The sequence below is a fragment of the Anabrus simplex genome, chromosome X (genome assembly GCF_040414725.1).
Source record: "Anabrus simplex isolate iqAnaSimp1 chromosome X, ASM4041472v1, whole genome shotgun sequence".
NCBI lineage: Eukaryota > Metazoa > Arthropoda > Insecta > Orthoptera > Tettigoniidae > Anabrus > Anabrus simplex.
In genome coordinates, this window is record NC_090279.1 from 141,449,329 (window position 1) to 141,469,550 (window position 20,222).

General features: G+C 39.6%; 1 protein-coding gene across 1 annotated transcript in view; it reads right to left on the reverse strand.

Annotated features, from left to right (window-relative positions):
* Positions 1-276: 276 nt before the first annotated feature.
* LOC136886712 (uncharacterized) overlaps positions 277-20,222 on the reverse strand; it is a 141,363-nt gene continuing 121,417 nt past the window's right edge. The window contains exons 8-9 of the mRNA XM_068230926.1: positions 7,594-7,714; positions 277-2,261 (exon numbers count right to left, since the gene is read on the reverse strand). Coding sequence (XP_068087027.1) covers positions 873-2,261; positions 7,594-7,714 — 1,510 coding nt within the window. The 3' untranslated portion in view covers positions 277-872. The remainder of the gene's footprint in view (positions 2,262-7,593; positions 7,715-20,222) is intronic.

Sequence of the window (20,222 nt, forward strand, 5' to 3'; positions counted from 1 at the left end):
GTACGTATTTCACAAGTCTTTCATAACGTCTCCTATCAAGGAAACTTACCTAGATGATCTACAGCGCTGGCCAGCAGAGGACTATCCACACAGTCTTTAGCTCGTAGTACTTCCTTATTTAAGGGTGACTTCAACCACTTAACTTAAGTGATACTACTAATATGCATGTTTAAGTTACCACTGATGACAGTTAGTATACTGAAATGTTGGAGAGTGACATGTAGTCCTCAGTCCTCAAGAACAAAGGAGGTACACAACCGCTAATTTCATCACAAGGAACATGGTGACGACACAAACTCGCATTTTACAGTTTTATCACTATAATTTATTTACATAGGTACAAACATTAGCAGATGACCATCACTTCCCGATCATGATACAACATGAAGGTGTTGTTACCAGCACCATTAAACTCCATGATCCCTCACTGTAGTAGCAGTGATCCTCCAGAAAGAGGAGAAAGGTCCCCACCCCACCTCTGACAAGCAGGTAGTACAAAAGGCACTAGGAAAGTTTTGCAATGTGAGTGAACAGTTTAGACCTTTTTGAAATAATTTCCACCACACTCGATACACTTCTCCATATGTCAAAACCAATCACTGAACCAACTCTGCCACTTTTCTTCAGTTACATTTTCACACTCTTGATCCCATGCTGCCAGAAGCTCCTCGTCGGATGCAAAACGCCGCCCTTTCAGCCTCATCTTCACTTCTGGGAAGAGTGCGAAGTCACATGGGGCAAGATCAGGACTGTATGGAGGTATGCAAGGTGTATGGAGGGTTTTGTAGCTGCAATGCAGATTACTTTCCGCAGACAGTGGGAGATACATTAAATTACTGTTGTCCTGTGGACTTCTGTATGTACTCAGTAACTTACCTGTTCAGTGAGCACTGCTCTAAGAAGTGTATCACCTTGCGGTGATTCCACCGTTTAGCGACATCCAGTGGAGTATAACCACCACCAGTCTTAACATTCAAACTATTGTGGTCTAGAGTGGCGAGGTGCTTCACTACCTCAAGGTGACCGTAACGAGCAGCCCAGTGGAGTGGAGTGTAACCATCACAAGTCTTAACATTGAGACTAGTGTGGTCTAAAGTGGTAAGGTGCTTCACTACCTCCAGGTGACCCTCCCATGCAGCCAGGTGGAGAGGAGTGTCACCATATCTAGTCTTAACTTTGGGACTAGTGAGGTCTAGAGTGGTGAGGTGTTTAACTACCTCAAGGTGACCCCACTGTGCTGCCCAGTGGAGTGGAGTGCGACCATCACAAGTCTTAACATTGAGACTAGTGAGGTCTACAGTGGTGAGGTGCTTCACTACCTCAAGGTGACCCTCCCTTATAGCCAGATGTAGTGGAGTGTAACCAGCACTAGTCTTAACATTGAGACTAGTGTGGTGTAGAGTGGTGAGGTACCTCACTATATCGAGCTGACCCCACTGTGCAGCTGGTATGAGGGCACTGCCCAGCACATCCCCACTTATACCTCCCCCCTCCACCAGGTTCCTCACCAACTCAAGGTGGCCCCACTGAGCAGCTGATACTAGAGCACTGCACATCAGCTCCCCACTCATACTTCCCTTCTCCAGCAGGTACCTCACCACCTCCATGTTGCCCTCTTTGGCAGACAAGAGCAGCGCAGGCAGTCCTCGAATGTGGGTGCCAATGTTCACGTCTATGTAGCACCTTCCAAACGAGAGACAGTCCTCTCGACACTGATTTTTCTCCTCTTCTACCAGAGCCCTCACAACATGCAGCTGCCCCCTCTCTGCAGCGTGGTTTAATGCAGTGCGCTTCCAGGCAATGCAGGGATTTCTCGCAAGGAGGAAATTCATCACATTGATATATCCCTCTTCAGCTGCCCAATTTAGAGTTTGCTGAAGGATCACGTGACCTGGATTGTACTGGGAGAGCAATTCCCGCCAGCGTGGTCCTTCTCCTCTGCCCCGCCACTCCCTCTCTCTCTGGCGAGAAAGTTCTTCTCTCTTCTCACACGTCAGCTCTCGCTGCTCAACAATCTTTTCTCTGTCCTTAAATGCTCTATTCACCTCCTTTACTTTCTTCTCAAATGTCTCCTCTCGTTGTTCTATCACCATCTCTCTCTCTTCAAGTACTTTTTCCCACATCTTCAGATTGTTCTCCCTCTCCTTAAGACTCCTCTCCAATTCTTCCACTACTCTGGTGTCTTCTGTCGGCTGTAACTCCCTCATCTCCACATGTTCCCCCAATGATTCATAGACCGCCGCACACAGCTCGCATCGAGTCTGCAACAAACAGTAACATGAAAAATGAACAAATAGTCCTCCTAAAAGCTGATTTACTGACCAGTTTCAGATTCGCCAGGAGCAAAAAGGATTTATTTACAGAGTGCCATAGACACAGCAACCACTTTATAATTGTTCTGTTAACTTACTAGGCCAACTGAGTAGCATCGAAGCTAGATCATGAATGAATGAATAAATAAATAAATAAATAAATAAATAAATAAATAAATAAATAAATAAATAAAGGAAGGAAGGGTTACAACTGATGAAGTTTTCCCCGCTGATAACAGAAGACTCACTATGTGCAGCCACAAATAAAGACCTCCAAACAGTGATGTTTGAACCTACCATCTTCTGAACACAGTCTAGATAAATTTATGATGCATATCACTTAAGGTACAATAGTAATAATAATGGACAAATTTAAAGCAAAAGATCGCCGTAGAAAATATGATTATGAGGTTGGTCCTTGTGAACTCGGTAAGAGGAATGCCTGAGGCGACCTCTTTATACGAGTTTGTTGATGCCTATCAACTAGCAGTAACAAATACATTCTTAACATTGCACCGACAAAGATAGGTCCTATGGTAATGATGGGATAGAAAATGAAAATGGAAGGAAGCAGTCGTGGTCTTAATTAAGGTACAACCCCAGCATTCGCCTGGTGTGAAAATGGGAAACCACGGAAAACCATCTTCAGCCTGCTGACGGTGGGGTTCAAACCCACTATCTCCTGAATGCAAACTCACAGCTGTGCACCCATAACCACATGACTTACTCGCTTGGTACATCTTAATGAGGAACACACTAACGAGGTTTCATTGTACCGTCAAACGGGGAGATTTCAGACGTTTTTGAGGTTATTTTCGTCTTAACTCACGAAGGGAATCTTAAATTGTATTGTTCGTCATCCTAATAATGAGGAATATATCCAATTAATGCAATACCCTACAAACAAAAAGTATACGCCAACGCATGTTATCCTGAGAAAAAACAAAAAGGAGTGTCCGAATTCACCCCGTACTTCGGGGTGATTTCGGGCGCACGTTTTTAAACCGCTGTCTGAAGTTTCAAAGCGTATTAGGTGATTTTGGACACAAATAGTCCTTTATTTCAATTCCTCGTTCTTTTTGCTTTAGTGTTGTGATATTTAAAGTGTTCTGAGGGTGTCCAAAATATGACTAGCTGGTTAAAATCATTGTCATGATAAATGTAATGTGTTACTGATCGATCTTGATTTTCTGACAAAGTAAATGTAAAGTTTTCCGGTCTAAATTGAAATATTAATAGTTATAAACTGCACACAGATCTTGCTGAAAGATCTTAATAATTTTTCTTACAAACGATACAAATCTCAGTGCACAAAAAAAAAAAACAACAAAAAAAAAACGTTGATACAATGAACATGTAGCTGCCATGGCCTATAAATCTAAAATACGTTTTCTTTGAAAATAAACATTCCTCTCTTCTCAACTTGGACTGGAAGTATTTTCAAAATTTGTTCTTTGGCTATTGTATCCTCAGCAGGAATGTTAGGATGCACAAACACATTTCTGCTGTTTTTATATGGGTGCAAGTATTCGACATTCACATCCCTTGAATGAATATTTCAGGCCAGGCCAAAATACTGCCTGTTTTTTTGCTAGGGGCTTTACGTCGCACCGACACAGATAGGTCTTATGGCGACGATGGGATAGGAAAGGCCTAGGAGTTGGAAGGAAGCGGCCGTGGCCTTAATTAAGGTACAGCCCCAGCATTTGCCTGGTGTGAAAATGGTAAACCACGGAAAACCATCTTCAGGGCTGCCGATAGTGGGATCCGAACAATACTGCCTGTATGCTCTTTGTTCTTCAACTTGTATTTATAATCTGCAACAAGGAAAGCCTCTTCTTGCAACACCAGAACGTCATTACATTCATTGTATGCTTCATTGCATTCATTTTCACTGCTGCTGCCAGTGTTTCTGCACTGCTTTCATCTTGGTGGAAGTAACGGCCAAAAATCGACTTCCCATGAAGAAGATTTTATTCGCGGCGGCGGGAAGTAGCAGGTTGTGCTGGAGCATGGCCGCAGGGTGACGAGCTTCCTTGAGCATTTTACTCTTCATTTAGCATTGGTTGTCTTCCCATTTTTTGCATGTACATTCTGCTCTATTTTGTAGGGTGAACCAAGGCATACCATACAAATCAAATGCTTTTGTATAAGACAACTTCTCACCTTAATTATCACGTAGCCCCTACGGCTTTTTCTAATAATTTTGGTTTGTAAATACACTCGAAGAAGCTTCTTTCTGCCTCTGATAATTTCTAGGCATTGTCTGAAATCACCCACACTGCTTTCAATTTTCAGTAAAATGTGCGTAAAACACTTTTTCACTAAATCACACCAAAATTCCACAGCAACCATTTATAAACACTTCAGTGAGCTGATCTCACTAAGAACCATAGTTATAATGCATTCCTTCTGGTCGCAACAATCAAAAGTATCCACTTAATGATAATCCATGAACTTTCAATAGTGCCAGTGCACATGGGAAATTTTCCAAAGTACGAAGTCGATTCGTTATAAAAAGCACAGAACGCCGGAAACATAACCTCAAGGTCAAACTAAAACGTGCGCGGAAGTGCAAAGCACCGGTGGCTCGCTGCTATGCAAAAAAAATACGGCATATCTACCATACTGTCCGAAACCACCTCTGTGTCCAAAATCGCCCCGTTTGACGATACTTGTAAAATATAATTGCATCAACAAGAAAGTAGAGATCTGTTTACTGAAGGATGATGAAATCAAAATAATTTCTGAATTCACATTGGCCGCATAAACTAAAATCACATACCAAACAGAACAGGCATGAAATGCCTTTGTCACAATTCGATACCGAAAAGTAACCATTTGAACATCCGGACCAAGATTTGGTTGATGAAATACTTCATTATCTTGCCATAGTGTATAGAATCATGCACACCGACTGCAACCATTACAAACTACAATAATTGGAAGTGTTAGAGACATGGATCTAAAAGTATTATGAATCTCCTGGACAGACGGCACAAAGTATTATGGAGTCTCAGGACGGATGTAGAAATTATTAAAATGCTAAGAAAACTGAATATCTGGGAGCATACAGAAGGCAATGACAGTGTCTATGGTAATAACAACAATCTATAAGAGCTTGTAACAGAGTGATATTGAAAACTTCTTGCCAACCTGAAACTCACAAAAGCCCAAGTACCAGCAAATCATCATCATCCTCCTCCTCCTTCCAAGTATTGGGCCATGTGGCCCGTTACTGTCTTGCATTTTCTTTCCATTGCTTCGTTGGACATCCTATAGATCTGTGTCCTCTTGATTGGTAGCGTAGGATCTCCGTTGGTAGTCTTCCAGATTCCGTCCTTTGAACGTGACGTTTCCGGTTTTCTTGGTAATTGATTACTGGTTTCATATTCAGTCCCTTAAGCACATCTTCATTTCTTTTACGATCCCATTTCATACAGTCTGCTGTTTTGCGCATGAACATCATTTCATGTGCTGTAATTCTGGAAATGTCTTAAGTTCTTATTGTCCATACCTCACTGCCATAGCAAAGGGTTGGTCTGGCTAAAGTATTGTAAAGAAGTAAACAAGTATGTTTTTGGACATGAGAAGGCTTCATAATGTGATTTATAATTCCTGTTGTGCTGGTAAACTTCGTTATTTTTGCAGAGACATCAATTTCCCCTTGGTAAGATAAACTGCATCCCAGATAATTGAATTCATTGATTCTCTCCAAAAATTTATTATCTAAACAGATTTTACTGGGGATAGGGTTCTTCCACTTAAAAGCCATTATTTTGCTCTTTTCTGGTGAAATGATCGTGTCGAATTTTGAAGAGACTTTCTGGAGATTAAATATTGACCACTGAAGATCATCTTCTGATGATGCTACCAATGCAACATCATCAGCAAAGAGTATGGCATCTAGATGTGTGAGATATCTGCTGACTAGGATTGATCCATGCCTTTTATACCTCCAAACCTCCATTCCTGCATTATGTTGTTCATTAAAGGAATTAAGGATATAGGTGAACATGAAATCTCGAGTCGATTCAGGTCAGTATGGAACAATGAGTGCAGTGGGATGGCTAGACCCACAAAGGTAACAGTTAAATGAGAAAAAATATATATAAATATTTTTTTTTTTTAAGGAATATATGTATATCACAAAAGACAAAATTTGGAAAGTAACATTACATCACATATCAAGCGTGATACCAAATATAACAGACATCAGCCTGTCATAATTGTACTATGACAGAATTAATGGGAATAAGCCCTCCTTTATAATTCTTTTGATCTAGTACTATTACCATTGAAATATGTGGAACTGAACCTTCTCGCCATGGTGTTGACTAACATTAAAGAGTGATCCCAAAACACAAACTATTCATATTTTGTATCTGAAATGGAACTTTTCTTTTTTTTCCTTTACGTCGCACCGACACAGATTAGTCTTATGGCAACAATGGGACAGGGAAGGGCTAGGAGTGAGAAGGAAGTGGCCATGGCCTTAATTGAGGTACAGCCCTAGCATTTGCCTGGTGTGAAAATGGGAAACCACGGAAAACCATTTTCAGGGCTGCCGACAGTGGGGTTCGAACCTACTATATCTTGAATACTGGATACTGGCCGCACTTAAGCGACTGGGTTAACAAAATGCAAATTTTTAGTGACATTTTCTCCCGGGGTGAGTTTTTACTTATTTTCTAGAATCTGTGCTTTGCTTATGGGGAAGGAAATATGCCTCTGAAAAAGAGTGAACACATACAGGGTGTTCTAGAGAAAATTAACCACTGTCACATCATAGAGTGGAGTGTGCCTTGAGCCATTCTTCCAATGAAAAAAATGATTTTACGATTTTTATTTTGCCTTCAAACGCTTCAAACTTGGATTTCCACTCCTAAACAAGGTATGTGGTATATTTAGGCATACTTTCATGGTTTAGTAAATTTCCTAAAATTTTGCATGCATTTTTATTTTTTTATTTTCTTTGCCGCCTACAGTCATAAATGACCGCCGCCCGCAAAGGGTTAAGAATCAAGTCTCACCCCTCCCCAAAAAATTGCACAAACATCATTAAAGGATTCAAGGAATAAAGGAAACCAGACATTTCTTATTAGGCTTGTGGTAAGTTAAGAGATAAAAGATCCATTAAGCTACTTTTCAAGCATTTGAAGGTCTTGACAATTAACAAATGCAAAGGATTTCACAAAATTTGAGGGGTGTGTATTGCAGACTTACACCATGAGGCTGTTAGTTGTACAAGATATATTCATAGAGGGAATATTTCATTTACCTCAAAGACAGGCCCAGGATTTGGTTCAATGCCTCCTATGAGCAGTAACACGGATATTATTGTATACAGGCCCCTAGAAGACTCCTTGGCAGGGAGTAATTTTGCAGCGGAATGACTCATTCTGTAACAAAAACAAGTGGATGTACAGGATAACAGTAGTAAACTGACACTAGAAATATATTTATCTACATACTGGATGCATTTTTTTTTCCAGTTTTTAAAACAAAAATCCAGTGTACATCTTTTGTGCAAGGAATATCCATAATGAAAAAGTTTTACACATTAATAATAATCATATGCCCACACCTACTTTGTGCAGGAATTTTAATTAGATGCTTTTGAGGATGCCTCCCAGTCAACCTCATCAAATGACAAGAGTAATACGGATCTTTCCTGGGCAACCAGTGGACAAGTTATTCTATCCATTACACAACACTGTTCATCACTATATCAGATTACTGGAGGCACTTCAGCAACACAGGGTTATTAGTGTTGAGCGTATTCTGTTCTCAATAAAAAGGATCGATCATGATCAGAGTCATAATCCATGAGCTTCAGAGTCTTCATGCATTGTTGTTTAAAAAGGTGAATTTAAACATGGCTACTCCACCCTACATTTCTCATCCTTACCAATAATCATTATACACAGTCTAAAAATACTAAACACTGTTACCCCTTTGCACACATGCTATGGAAATAGTTGCTATCCTGGGAAAGTGTAATATAGGGTCAGTTCAACCAAGTCTACTATTGTTAATCTTTATGAACTAGTTTTACTGCATACTACAATCCATTTGATTTGAAGATTTTAAAATATTACTAACAAGTAACGGGCATGTACCGGAGAATCGCCGATCGTACATAAATTTTTCACACACGTTAAGTGAGCCAAGATTAACATAATTGGCTAAATACTTCTTTTTGAAATTAATTCATGCGACCGACAGAAAGCAATAAACTTCATATGTTTGAATTGGCGTGCTCAGCTACACAGTACTCCACCGCGTGCTGGGTTTACTCATCGAGAGGCGCTACTCCATACCCTATCTGCAACTCACACTGTTCAACAGATGATTTGAGGCCATGCTGACATATGCTTAAAAAGGAAGACTGTTCAATATTGGAAAAATTGTAAGCATGGACTGATTTTGTTTTCGCTGGTGAAACAAAAGTTCCATTGTGACAAAAAAAAAAAATCTGGGAAAAGCATGTAAAGAACTGTGGGACGTACCATGACAAATTGACAGCAAAATTGAGGAAGTAAATTTATTTGCCTATCAAAACAATGAAATAATTTACGATGTGACAATCCAGCAATTGGCTATGCAAGTTGTTCATGAAGAACAATATGTGGGGTTTAAAACATGCCATACATGGGTACGTAACTTAAAGAAGCACAATGGTGGTGTGTCACAGAAAATAACATCTGTAACGACGAAAAAGCAGATCAACAAAGAAATAGAAACCATGGCAGGAGCAGAAATATTCGTAGAAGAAGTTAAATCTGTTATAGAGTCTTACGGCTCCAAAAATGTGTGTATGCGTGATCAGAGTGGGTTCAGCCTGGAGAGGTGTACAGGAAGGACATTTACATTAAAAGGGGAAAAGTCAGTTAATGCCGAAGTGCAGTCCATGGTGTCCACAGTTACACCATAATGCCGAAAGTTACCGAAGTGGTGAACTTAAGGGGCCTTTATGTATCACTTTAATAGACACAGTGAAAAAAAAAAGAACATGTTTTCACACGAAAATATTCACATCGGTTGCACTACTGGAAAAATGTGATTTACACCATCCAGTAAAGTTACGCTCATTCTGGATTCCTTCTCTGGACTTGAGTCTACACAAAATTAATATACTGTATAGCTGATGATTATCCCTCCTGGTGCCACAGCTTACTGTCAACCACTAGATGTATATGGTTTTAGAGTATGGAAACGTTTTGCACGTAGATTATCTGACACTGTTCGATTACTGAATTTGGATATCGTTTTGCTGCAGGGGAACACCATCTTAAAAATTCAATCTCTGACTTACGATAAACTGTCGTCTTCTAGTTTTCATCTCATGTGGCTATACGTCTCGTACCAAAGCCAGTACCTGTCCAAAAACCCAGGAGCCATTCAGCATCCTATGCAATATTGTTTTGACAGCGGTGACTTAAAATAATCCACTTGCCCTTATCGTCGCTTCGTTAGGTGTGGTTGATGAAGAACCGCTTCGCGCTTTGAATATTTCTACCACAAGCATCATTGCCGCAGAAATAATAAGGAGTAATGTACTTTCTTGTTATATTGATTAATGTTTATTTTCACCATAACAATCTTATTCTATTGCCTTTATTGATCCACAATCATTGCAGGAATTAAATTATTTCTCTTCATGCCACTATATACATCACTACCAAGCAAGCCTTAATGGAGCGACTTACTGAGATCTGGCATCACGACCCAGAAATAAGAACGAACTGTGCAAATTTGGTAAATAGCATGCCTCAAAGACTCCAGTCTGTTATCAAATACAAAGGAATGCATACCAAGTACTGATCATTGTGTAGGATTAATTAATTATGTAATTTTATGTAAATAGGGACTAGTGAGTTGCAAAATTGACGTTGAGTCTAATCAATTGGCCACCCTCTGTACACCTGCACTATTGTGGTGGGCACTGGTTTAGTGTCTATCTTGACAACAATAATTATTTCACTATGCTGGTCACAGTAGCTTACATTGCCCTATTTTCTTAGTCATTATTAAACCAACTCCTGCATTTTCCCCATTTGATTTTGTGTTGATAATTCTGTAGTCACCTGACCGAAAATCTTGTTCTTCATGCCAACGCACTTCTCTTATACCAACTACATCCAACTTTAGTCTATCCATCTCCCCTTTCAGATGCTCTAGCCTACCACAATGATTCAAACTTCTAACATTCTACGCTCCAACTTGCAGAATATCAGTACCCATCTTTCTCATGATTGCCCCCCTCTAGGGCTGGAGATCTGAATGGGGGACTATTTTACCTCCAGAATATTTTACCCAGCCTTCAGAAATAATAATAAGAAGGTGCACTCAGCTGAGCATCTTAGTCCTTACTGTAGTCTGTAATCGACTTTGTTCTTTTCGTGCACTTAGTATGTGGTATGTGTCACAATTTTTGCTGCACAGCACACGCACGCAATCTACGTCTGGTTTGTGAAATCACTTGTTAATACACAGCTTGTAGTGAAAGCCATGTACTGAAAGTCTGGCTGTCACATGTCTTTGCTTCTGGTTTTCTCTGGTCCAGGACTTTTCCACCATAGCAGGTGAGCTGTAGAATTCCAGCTGTTTTCCTTCCCTCTTCTTATTTTGGTTCCGTAGTAGCTCTTGATATGGTCCTGTTGATGGTAGGTGGTGTTGGGTTCTGATGTCCTCTATGAAGTAGGTTTCTCCCATCATCTCGTATAGAAGTCGTGAGGGGCCAGGCTTCAGAAATGAAGTTTCTAAGAAGCATGCTTCAAAAGAATAGGAAAGAGAAAATGAGAAATGAGAAGATTAGAGAACAAGCTGGAATAAATCAGTCCTTGAAGTAGACCATAACTAGGGCAATGGTTTGGTCACGTCAAACGTATGACAGAAGGAAGAATGGTTGCGTACTGAGATTACTGGGAAGAGACCTGTTGGAAGACCTAGGAGGAGATGGCTGGACCAAGTGAAGGAAGATATCACATCCAAAGGAATCAACTGGAATGAAGTCTTGAAGGAGCAGTGGTACATGAATAGACTAAAATGGGGAGCGCTCATAAACCACACCCGGGAAACTGGAGTGGAAACTTCATGACGATGATGAGGAAGCCATCATCAGTACATCACACATACAGAGAGAGCTTCATGTCCTCGAGAGTTAGTTATGGCTGTAATTTCCCGTTACTTTCAACCAAGTAGAAGTATCAACACAGGTAAGCCATTTTGAGTATTATTACAACACCATATCAGTGAATTATCTAGACTGCCGCCCTTGCAACTTCCGAAAGGCTACTACTCCCCTTTCAATGAACCATTGGTTAGTCTGGTCTCTCGACAGATACCCATCTGATATGGTTGCACCTGCGGCTCGGCTATCTGCTTCATTGGGACTCGCAAGCCTCCCCACCGTGGCTAGGTCACATGGTTCGCAGGGGAGGACATGCAATATATCACATGTTAAGTGTTTCAGTATTATATCATATTTGGATGGACTTGTGTGTTTGTAAATGTTACGAATACTTTATGTCCAGTTTTCACAGTTGCCGCACTATGTCTCAAACATGCTACCGTACATTAACTTAAGGAATATTAACAACAACAACAATAATAACAAGCTACACATCTTACAAGAACTTCCAATGGCTTTGAAAACAATTATTGTTCTTATAAAATGGATCCACCCCATTCTGACCTAACCCATTGTGTCCATACTCAAACTACACTTACCTTGCTCCTCCTGCTAAGAGACCCACAGCTGGAATGATGTTACAAGCAGCAGGAAGTGCTGGCCGACAACAGTGGTGGGGAAATTGAATAAGATCACGTTTCACAACTTATCGCTTCTCTTGCACTACCTGTTGGATTCAAAAGTATGAACATCCGAGATAAAGCCTAAAGTAGGAACGGGCAGGGCATCACTCTCAAACCTTAAGTAAACACATCTTCAGCAGGAAAGAAAATACAATTTTAGTAAGCATAAGTACAGTTCAGATCATTACTTGACCTTAGTAAAAGTGAAATTTCAGCCTAAGAGGTCCAAAATGAGAACAATGAAACCGCTAAAAATTGACCCAGAATTTTTAAAATTAAATTCCGATATATTCCTTGCAAATTTACCATCTAATGTCCCCTCAGACTGGAATAATCTGAACCATGTAGTATCCAAGGCATCCCAGAAAACTGGCACACCGCCTAGAAAACGGAAACACAGATGGTGGAATGAAACATGAGACAAAGCAATAGAACTAAGAATTAGAACATGGCAACTTTGAAACTCTCATAAATCTGAAATCAAATGGCAAGAATTCCTTAAAGTACAAAAGAAACATCCAAAATTATTAGAGCGAACAAAAATGAAAACAAGACCTAACCCGTCTGAGGGAAACAGACCAAGACTTCCAGAAAAATAACTCCAGAAACTACTACAAGAATTTTAAAGAACAACTCCAAAATTACCAAGCGCCCAGTCTTTGCTTCAAACGTCCAGATGGATCATTAGAAACAAGTAACAAAGAAAACTGCTAACTTCTTGAAAACAAATAACAAAGAAAACTGCTAACTTCTTGAAGACTACTTTAAAAGTTTATTAAAATGCAAAAGTCCACAAAACCAATTAACCTTTGAGAAACCTACACCAAATCCAGACTCAGAACCTCCCACTTTAGAAGAAATCATGCAAATAAGTTAATAATTGAAAGATAATACAGCACCAGGAGAAGATGGGATAATTGCTGAAATGTTGAAAACAGGTGGTGAGAAAATGGGTTATGCAATTCAAGAAATCAAACAGAATATTTGGAATACTGAGAAAATTCCACCTGAAAATGTGCACTAATTCACCCTTTCCACAAGAAAGGGGATAAATCAGATATAAACAAATATAGAGGGATTTCCTTACTATCAGTTGTCTACATAATTTTCTCTAAAGTCCTATTGAATAGATTAGAAAAACAAACCGACCACCTCATTGGAGAATATCAGGCAGGGTTTCGGAAAGGAAGATCATGCATGCCCAGAACAAATCTTAAACCTAAAAACTATTTTACAAATTCATAAAACAAAACAAACAATAATTACCTTTGTAGACTTCAAAAAAGCTTATGATTCAATAGACCGACAGACTCTATTCAACATACATGAGGAATTTCAAGTCGACAGAAAGACAAGGGAAGTGATCAAGCAAACTAACAGGCACAACAGTGAAAGTTACATTTTTAGGAAAAATTTCACAGCCATTTGACATTAAAACAGGGGTCAGACAAGGCGATGGATTATCACTATTACTATTCAATCTAGTTCTGGAAAAAGTAGTTCAAGAATGGAAAAATGAAACTAAAGGGATCAATATTGGTAGACCTCTCTAAAACAAAATTCACCTTGATTGCCTCGCCTTTTCAGATGACTTGGCAATCCTCTCCAACAACAAACAAGAAGCTCTCCAGTCCGTAGAAAATCTTCATGAAATAGCGGCAAGAACAGGTCTGGAAATTTCTTATGCAAAGACAAAGTATAAGGAAGGTACAAAAATCAGGATTTAACAACCATCCTCTAATCACTAGATATGGGAAAATCTCCCAAGTAGATAAATTCAAATACCTAGGCGAAATTATATAACTGAACGGGATAAATTAGCAAGCAAAGAAAGAATTACAAAAGGCATACAAAATTATCTGGAGCAGATCAACAAACAATCTATATCCAAAAACGCAAAATTATACCACTACAACACAGTTGTCAAACCAGAAGCCCTTTGTACATCAGAAACTCTGATAATTGGTGGCATATCACAAATTAAAAACATCGAAAAACAAGAGTGGAAAAATCTCAGGAAAATTCTAGGACCAAAATGTGAAAATGGTATTTGGATGAATAGGAAATCACATCAAGTAACAAAAAAAATCACAGACACCATTAGAAAAAGAAGATTAAAATTCTATGGTCACCTGATCAGGATGGATAACAATAGACTATGAAGAAAATACTAAACCTCGCAGAATCTCTAAAAAATTCAACTGGCTTACAGAAATAAACAAAGATCTTCAAGAAATTGGTATAAATGAAGAAATCTTTGAAGACAGAAAAAAATTCAGAAATCTCATAAACAAACAAAAATTTGCTGATCAACCTAAAAGACAAGTTAGGCGCGCGGCTGTGAGCTTGCATCCGGGAGATAGTGGGTTCGAACCCCACTGTTGGAAGCCTTGAAAATGGTTTTCCGTGGTTTCCCATTTTCACACCAGGCAAATGCTGGGGCTGTACTTTAATTAAGGCCATGGCTGCTTCCTTCCCACTCCTAGGCCTTTCCTATCTCTTCATCGCCATACGACCTATCTGCGTCGTCGTGTCGTAAAACAAATAGCAAAAAAAAAAAAAGAAGAGACAAGTTACAGGATGGATGGAAGAATGCAAAAACAAGCACAGCGAAAGGATGAAGAGATTTTGGGAAGACAAGAAGAAACATTGTGCTAAGTACGTTCGCGCACGCTCCTTAGTTAGGCATAATGAATTTTTAAAAAATGCATAATTATGGTACATATCGTACAAAATACATCACGTCAGATATTCACTTGCCAAACCTGCCGTCAAAATAAGAATATTTATATTTAAAATTATGCTAGGGGTTTGTCGTGGTATCTAGAACAACGCCGTGTATTTTATCTGAATGAAATGTTCTCCTCTTAAGAATCGGCACTGAGCTCATTAGTTGCAGTCTGTGTGGTTAGAAGCCCACGGCTGTGAGCTTGCATTTGAGAGATAATAGGTTCGAACCACACTGTTGGCAGCCTCGAAGATCATTTTCCATGGTTTCCCATTTCCACACCAGTCAAATGCTCAGACTCTACCTTAATTAAGGTCACGGCCACTTCCTTCCCACTCCTAACCCTTTCCTATCCCATCGTCGCCTTAAGACCTATCTGTGTCAGTGTGACAAAAATATATTTTTAAAAAAATTGGCAAGAAAATACAAATTACAATTTCAGTAACCAAAATGACCTTGTATAATGTAAATGGAAGTTATCCATGAATAGATAGGATAAATCACATACGGCTGCATGAAAATCTCATAAACTCAAAAAAACAATTTAGCCCATACAGGCTTACCGTCTAAACTTCCATTCACTACAAAACTGAAGTTCTGAAGTGTTCTACATTGAATATATTGGCATATCTTCCAGTTTTGTGTAGTTCTGGTTTATTGAAACTGTGTTTTCTTTGAGACACTGATGCTTATGTACTAAAAACTGCCTGCTAAATCTGAAGGAAGTGGAAGCCGTTCTGGAAAATCTCAAGAATGACACAAGAGGTAGGTTGATGCTAATTATCTCATTTTAAATCAGGTATAAATGTTGCTTCATGATACAATTTTGTAAAGTTAATAATGTGGAAATGTAATAAGGAGGGATAACTTAACCCTGCTTTTTTTGTTACTGCATAACGAACCAACCTAAACTGTGAAGACTAAGTTTTCATACGCTGCCCCTACTGTAGCCTTCTGTGGTATGATATTAATAGATGACGCAGTGCTACCCAATACTCACCACATTCAGCTACACGCAGAACGACTGTCATTTGTTTACTTTGCGTGGAAGACGTAGTTTGGGTGGTCAACAGTGCTGCCAAGATGATGATGATGATGATGATGAGTGTTGTTTAAAGAAGTCATCAGCCCCTAATGGTACCTGGTGCAATGAAATTACATGATAATTAAAACTTCAAAATGTAGCCTATCTATTGACTAGAATCTAAAACGAATGATGATGAAAAAAGACCATAAATCCAAAACTGTCATGGATCTGTCCACAATTCCTTATTTTCAGAGATGATGTTTCTTGTCTAAAGGGTCCAAAATCCAGGTCACCAGCCTTTTGGTAAAGCAGAACCACGGTGTTCCTCCTATAGTGGTACTAATCACAGGTAATGTACACACAATGGCACCACCGACAGATAACACAAACCCACTGTATTTCACCGTTGCCTGCGACATAAAAAAGGACGGGAAATACAGCACACTAGACTCGGCCTCGAGATACTTACGACAACCGCCCCTAGAGTTCTCTTTACTGAGCTGTCTCGCCTGCTCATTGCAACACATTCGAGTACAAAAAATGATAAAAATTCATTAAAACTAGTAATTTCAGAAGACACCAAACAGATATGAGATTTTAAAAAATAGACCAAGAGCAGTTGTATGACATACTTTCTACAACGTATTTCTTACACTTTGCTTAAACAAATTAAGTAATTCACTAAAGAAGCAGAAAAGTCTGTTAGCGAGTCTGTCACTTCTTCCAGTTTTCTCTAATTCTGCCTCAGTGTATCCGATAAACTGATCGAGATTGCGGTCATAAATAACTTTGGGTTTAATCGCCATCTTATCAATCAGCGATCATATCTTTTCCTCCACACATCTGATGCTGCAACATTCGTACTGAAATAATACCAATATAAATGGTCCATTATTGGACATTATAAATTTTCCAGCTAACTCATTCCTAGTTGCCAGCGTTTCGCTCCAGTGAGCTAAGTTGGGCTCATCAGTTGGTAAATAGCACACCTACCAAGACGCATGGCTAGTGCATACCGTGGAGGCCACTGCGTAGGCTACTTGGAGCCACGAGCAGTGCCAATGCACTATGAGAGACTTTGTCTCATTACCAAAAATTGGTGCCTGCCTGGCCATTCAGACAAATATTTCAAGTTTCCTATGAGAATCAACATTTATATTATTCGTATTGAAGCCGCTGTTTAGAGAGCGATGTTATGCCCGTTTCGCCATTAGAAAATCCTATGTAATTTTTCAGCATTTTCTGGTATGGTACAGTTAGGCAGTGCAAGGATCTCAAATCTGTAGCCGGTAGGTGCTTTCCTATGCCAGAGGATGCAAATTTTTAGCGTCGATCCTCCATATTTCACTTTTTCTTCCCGTAAGATTCAATTTGTTCTAACAAGAATAAAATTCCAATATGATGATTTGTACTATTATTTTCAATTTGGTTTCCTATTTGGTCAAGTTCAGATACCTTAAAGCATTTTTTAAAAATTTAATTACCGTATCCTGCTTCTCAATATAAAGACTGTTTTCTTGCTTTCAGCAGTATCCGAAGTACATAGAGGTACACAACAGTGCACCATGCCTCTCAACCTCACGGACACTCACCAACAGAAACAATACTAACAATAAATTGCATAAAATCAGCACATCACAATTACTGCGTACATCACAATGTTAAAGTCTGCCAAGAGCAGAAAAGAAACCTGACATCCAGCGGCCAAACTGTGAACACGGTCATGCCGTCTTTTCAGCGGCAAATTAGTACCTATGTCCCGGCCTTGTGTATCTCGTAGGCAACGGTTTCACACATAAGGGTATTACTTGCAAGCAACGCAGAACCATGGTGTTCCTCCTATAGTGGTACTAATCACAGGTAATGTAGACACATGGTATGTGACATACAATGGTACTACTCTCACGCAATGCAAACCCATGGTATTCCTCACATAGTGGTACAAATCACGGGCATCACCCAAACCCATGGCATTTCTCATATAGTGGTACTAATCACAGGCAACGTAGACCCATAGTGTTTCTCATAAAGTGGTACTACTCAGACCCATTCTGAACACTGCGGAATACACACATTGACATTTATCACAAGCAACGCCCAGACCTGTAGTGTTACTCGCATAGCGGTACTGCTATGTAAAATAATTAAATACTGTCCTGAACATAAATTCATCGACGGTATTATTTCCTTGTAACTCACGCCATTTAATTTATTTGATTTTGCTTTTAACGCTAAGATACGTCCCTTTACGGCGCCAGCTTTTTGGCAGGTTTTGTATTACTCGCACACTTTTAAGTGATAGATGGACACCTTATTCTTCTTCCTGAGGGGTGTACATATTGTACGCGCACTTTTTAGTGATAGATTTTTGTACTCGGCTGAGGAGTAAGGAGGGAGCACTGCCAGTACCGGTAATACTGCCAACTGAATGGAAATGAAATCTGAATTGAATCGATAATATGATCGATCGATATGAATTTTCCAAACCTTTATTATATTACGCCAACAACTGTGTCACACATACAATATATAGTAGTACATAACATTTCTCCATGCGAAACGTGTTCCTAGCATGAATTCTATAGTTTGGCTTTGCTGCGTAAACAACAACAGTACGAGTACGTAAAGTGTACGCCACATGTCGCAAAGCGATCATAAGCGATTCTTAGTTTGTGTTTCAAAGGTTGCCAATACCAATCTCTAAAATAACCAAAGTCGACAGATTCAGCACTAGGGTATAAATCTATCGCTAAAATATGCGCAGATAATAGTTGGACCTCCGCCGTCTCAATCCAATATACTGCCTGCTCTATGCTATGCGGTTAACATGTATCTCAAAGTGAGCTCTTAGTGTCACAACCCTCTGGTAGGGTGCCAGCTAACGCACCCAAATTATCTCCATACCCACGTCATTGTGTTCCAGTACGTTTGCATCGAGCAATTGTGTGTGTGTCTCTGGTTGTAAAATGATGGATTGTTGTGTTCCCCTCTGTATATCTTAGCAAGAAATCCAAATTCTTCAGGTGTGAGGATTCCTGAATTCCCCTGGGAAAATTGGCTTAATGCTATATCAAGGCAAGGATCAACCAAGGGTAGTCAATCTATTCCACCCAATTATTCTCGGGTTTGTAGCCTGAATTTTAGAGATGGAGATAAAAGGTAAAACTAAAAGAAAAATATATTGAAGCCAGTGAGAACCTAGTCGGTCTTCGAATTATTCCCATTACCTTCAAACCAGAAAAATAGCTCCACAAAAGACCAGAAAATAACAAGATATTTCTTCGGCAGAAATCTATGATGAGACAAGCTCTTCAACCACAGGAAATACATTGGTTGACATCTACGAAATTTATGTGAACAACGATGCCTCAATCCAAGTCAATATTCCAACGAGTGATCAGAAAATCAGACATTAGAGGCTCCGATCAAGAATTCTGAGACTACGATACCAGCTGATGACTAGCCATAATGAAGTTAAGAAATTACAGAGGAAATTCGAAGACAACCCAGAAATTGATCATCTGAATAAATTAAAGGAAGCAACTAAATAAAATGAAAAGAAGACCGTTTATCCTTAAAATCAAATTCATAATTTTCGCAAGACAAAACCCATGCGGTCAGAACAAATCATACGGCACTATGTGGCATGGGGAATTGTATTCCAAACGGTTACGAATATGGCAGAAGTCCTGGTCTAGTGTCCTGTTTTTTTTTTTTTTTTTTCCTTTTAAACGTCGCACCGATACAGATAGGTCTTATGGCAACAATGGGATGGGAAAGGGCTAGGAGTGGGAAGGAAGTGGCCGTGGCCTTAATTAAGGTACAGCCCCAGCATTTGCCTGGTGTGAAAATGGGAAACCACGGAAAACCATTTTCAGGGCTGACGACAGTGGGGTTCTAACCTACTATCTCCCGAATACTGGATACTGGCCTCACTTAAGCGACTGCAGCTATCGAGCTCGGTGGTCTAGTGTCAGCTCCGTCACAAAATACTCTGGATAGGTAGCCTAAATGAAAAATGTTGATAGTGTTTGTGGGGATTTCCCAGTTAGTGTAGGAAATAGTTGGAGCTGAATGTAAAACTCTCAAACCAACAGAGAGGAGTTTAACAGTGATTGCCGATTAAATGGCTAATTAGGTACAGCTCCTCTACAACCGAACCAGTGACAAGTTCGTTTGCATGGTCAATGTTGAAGGTGTATGAGGCACAGATATTGGAAAATCTGCTCTCGCGAATAAACTGTTGTTTTCTTGTAAACGGACTTTTAAAGTAGTTCTCTATTCCTGCTGCCTACTTCCTCATTAAAGGCTTAGAAGTCTCCAATCTATCCTTTTA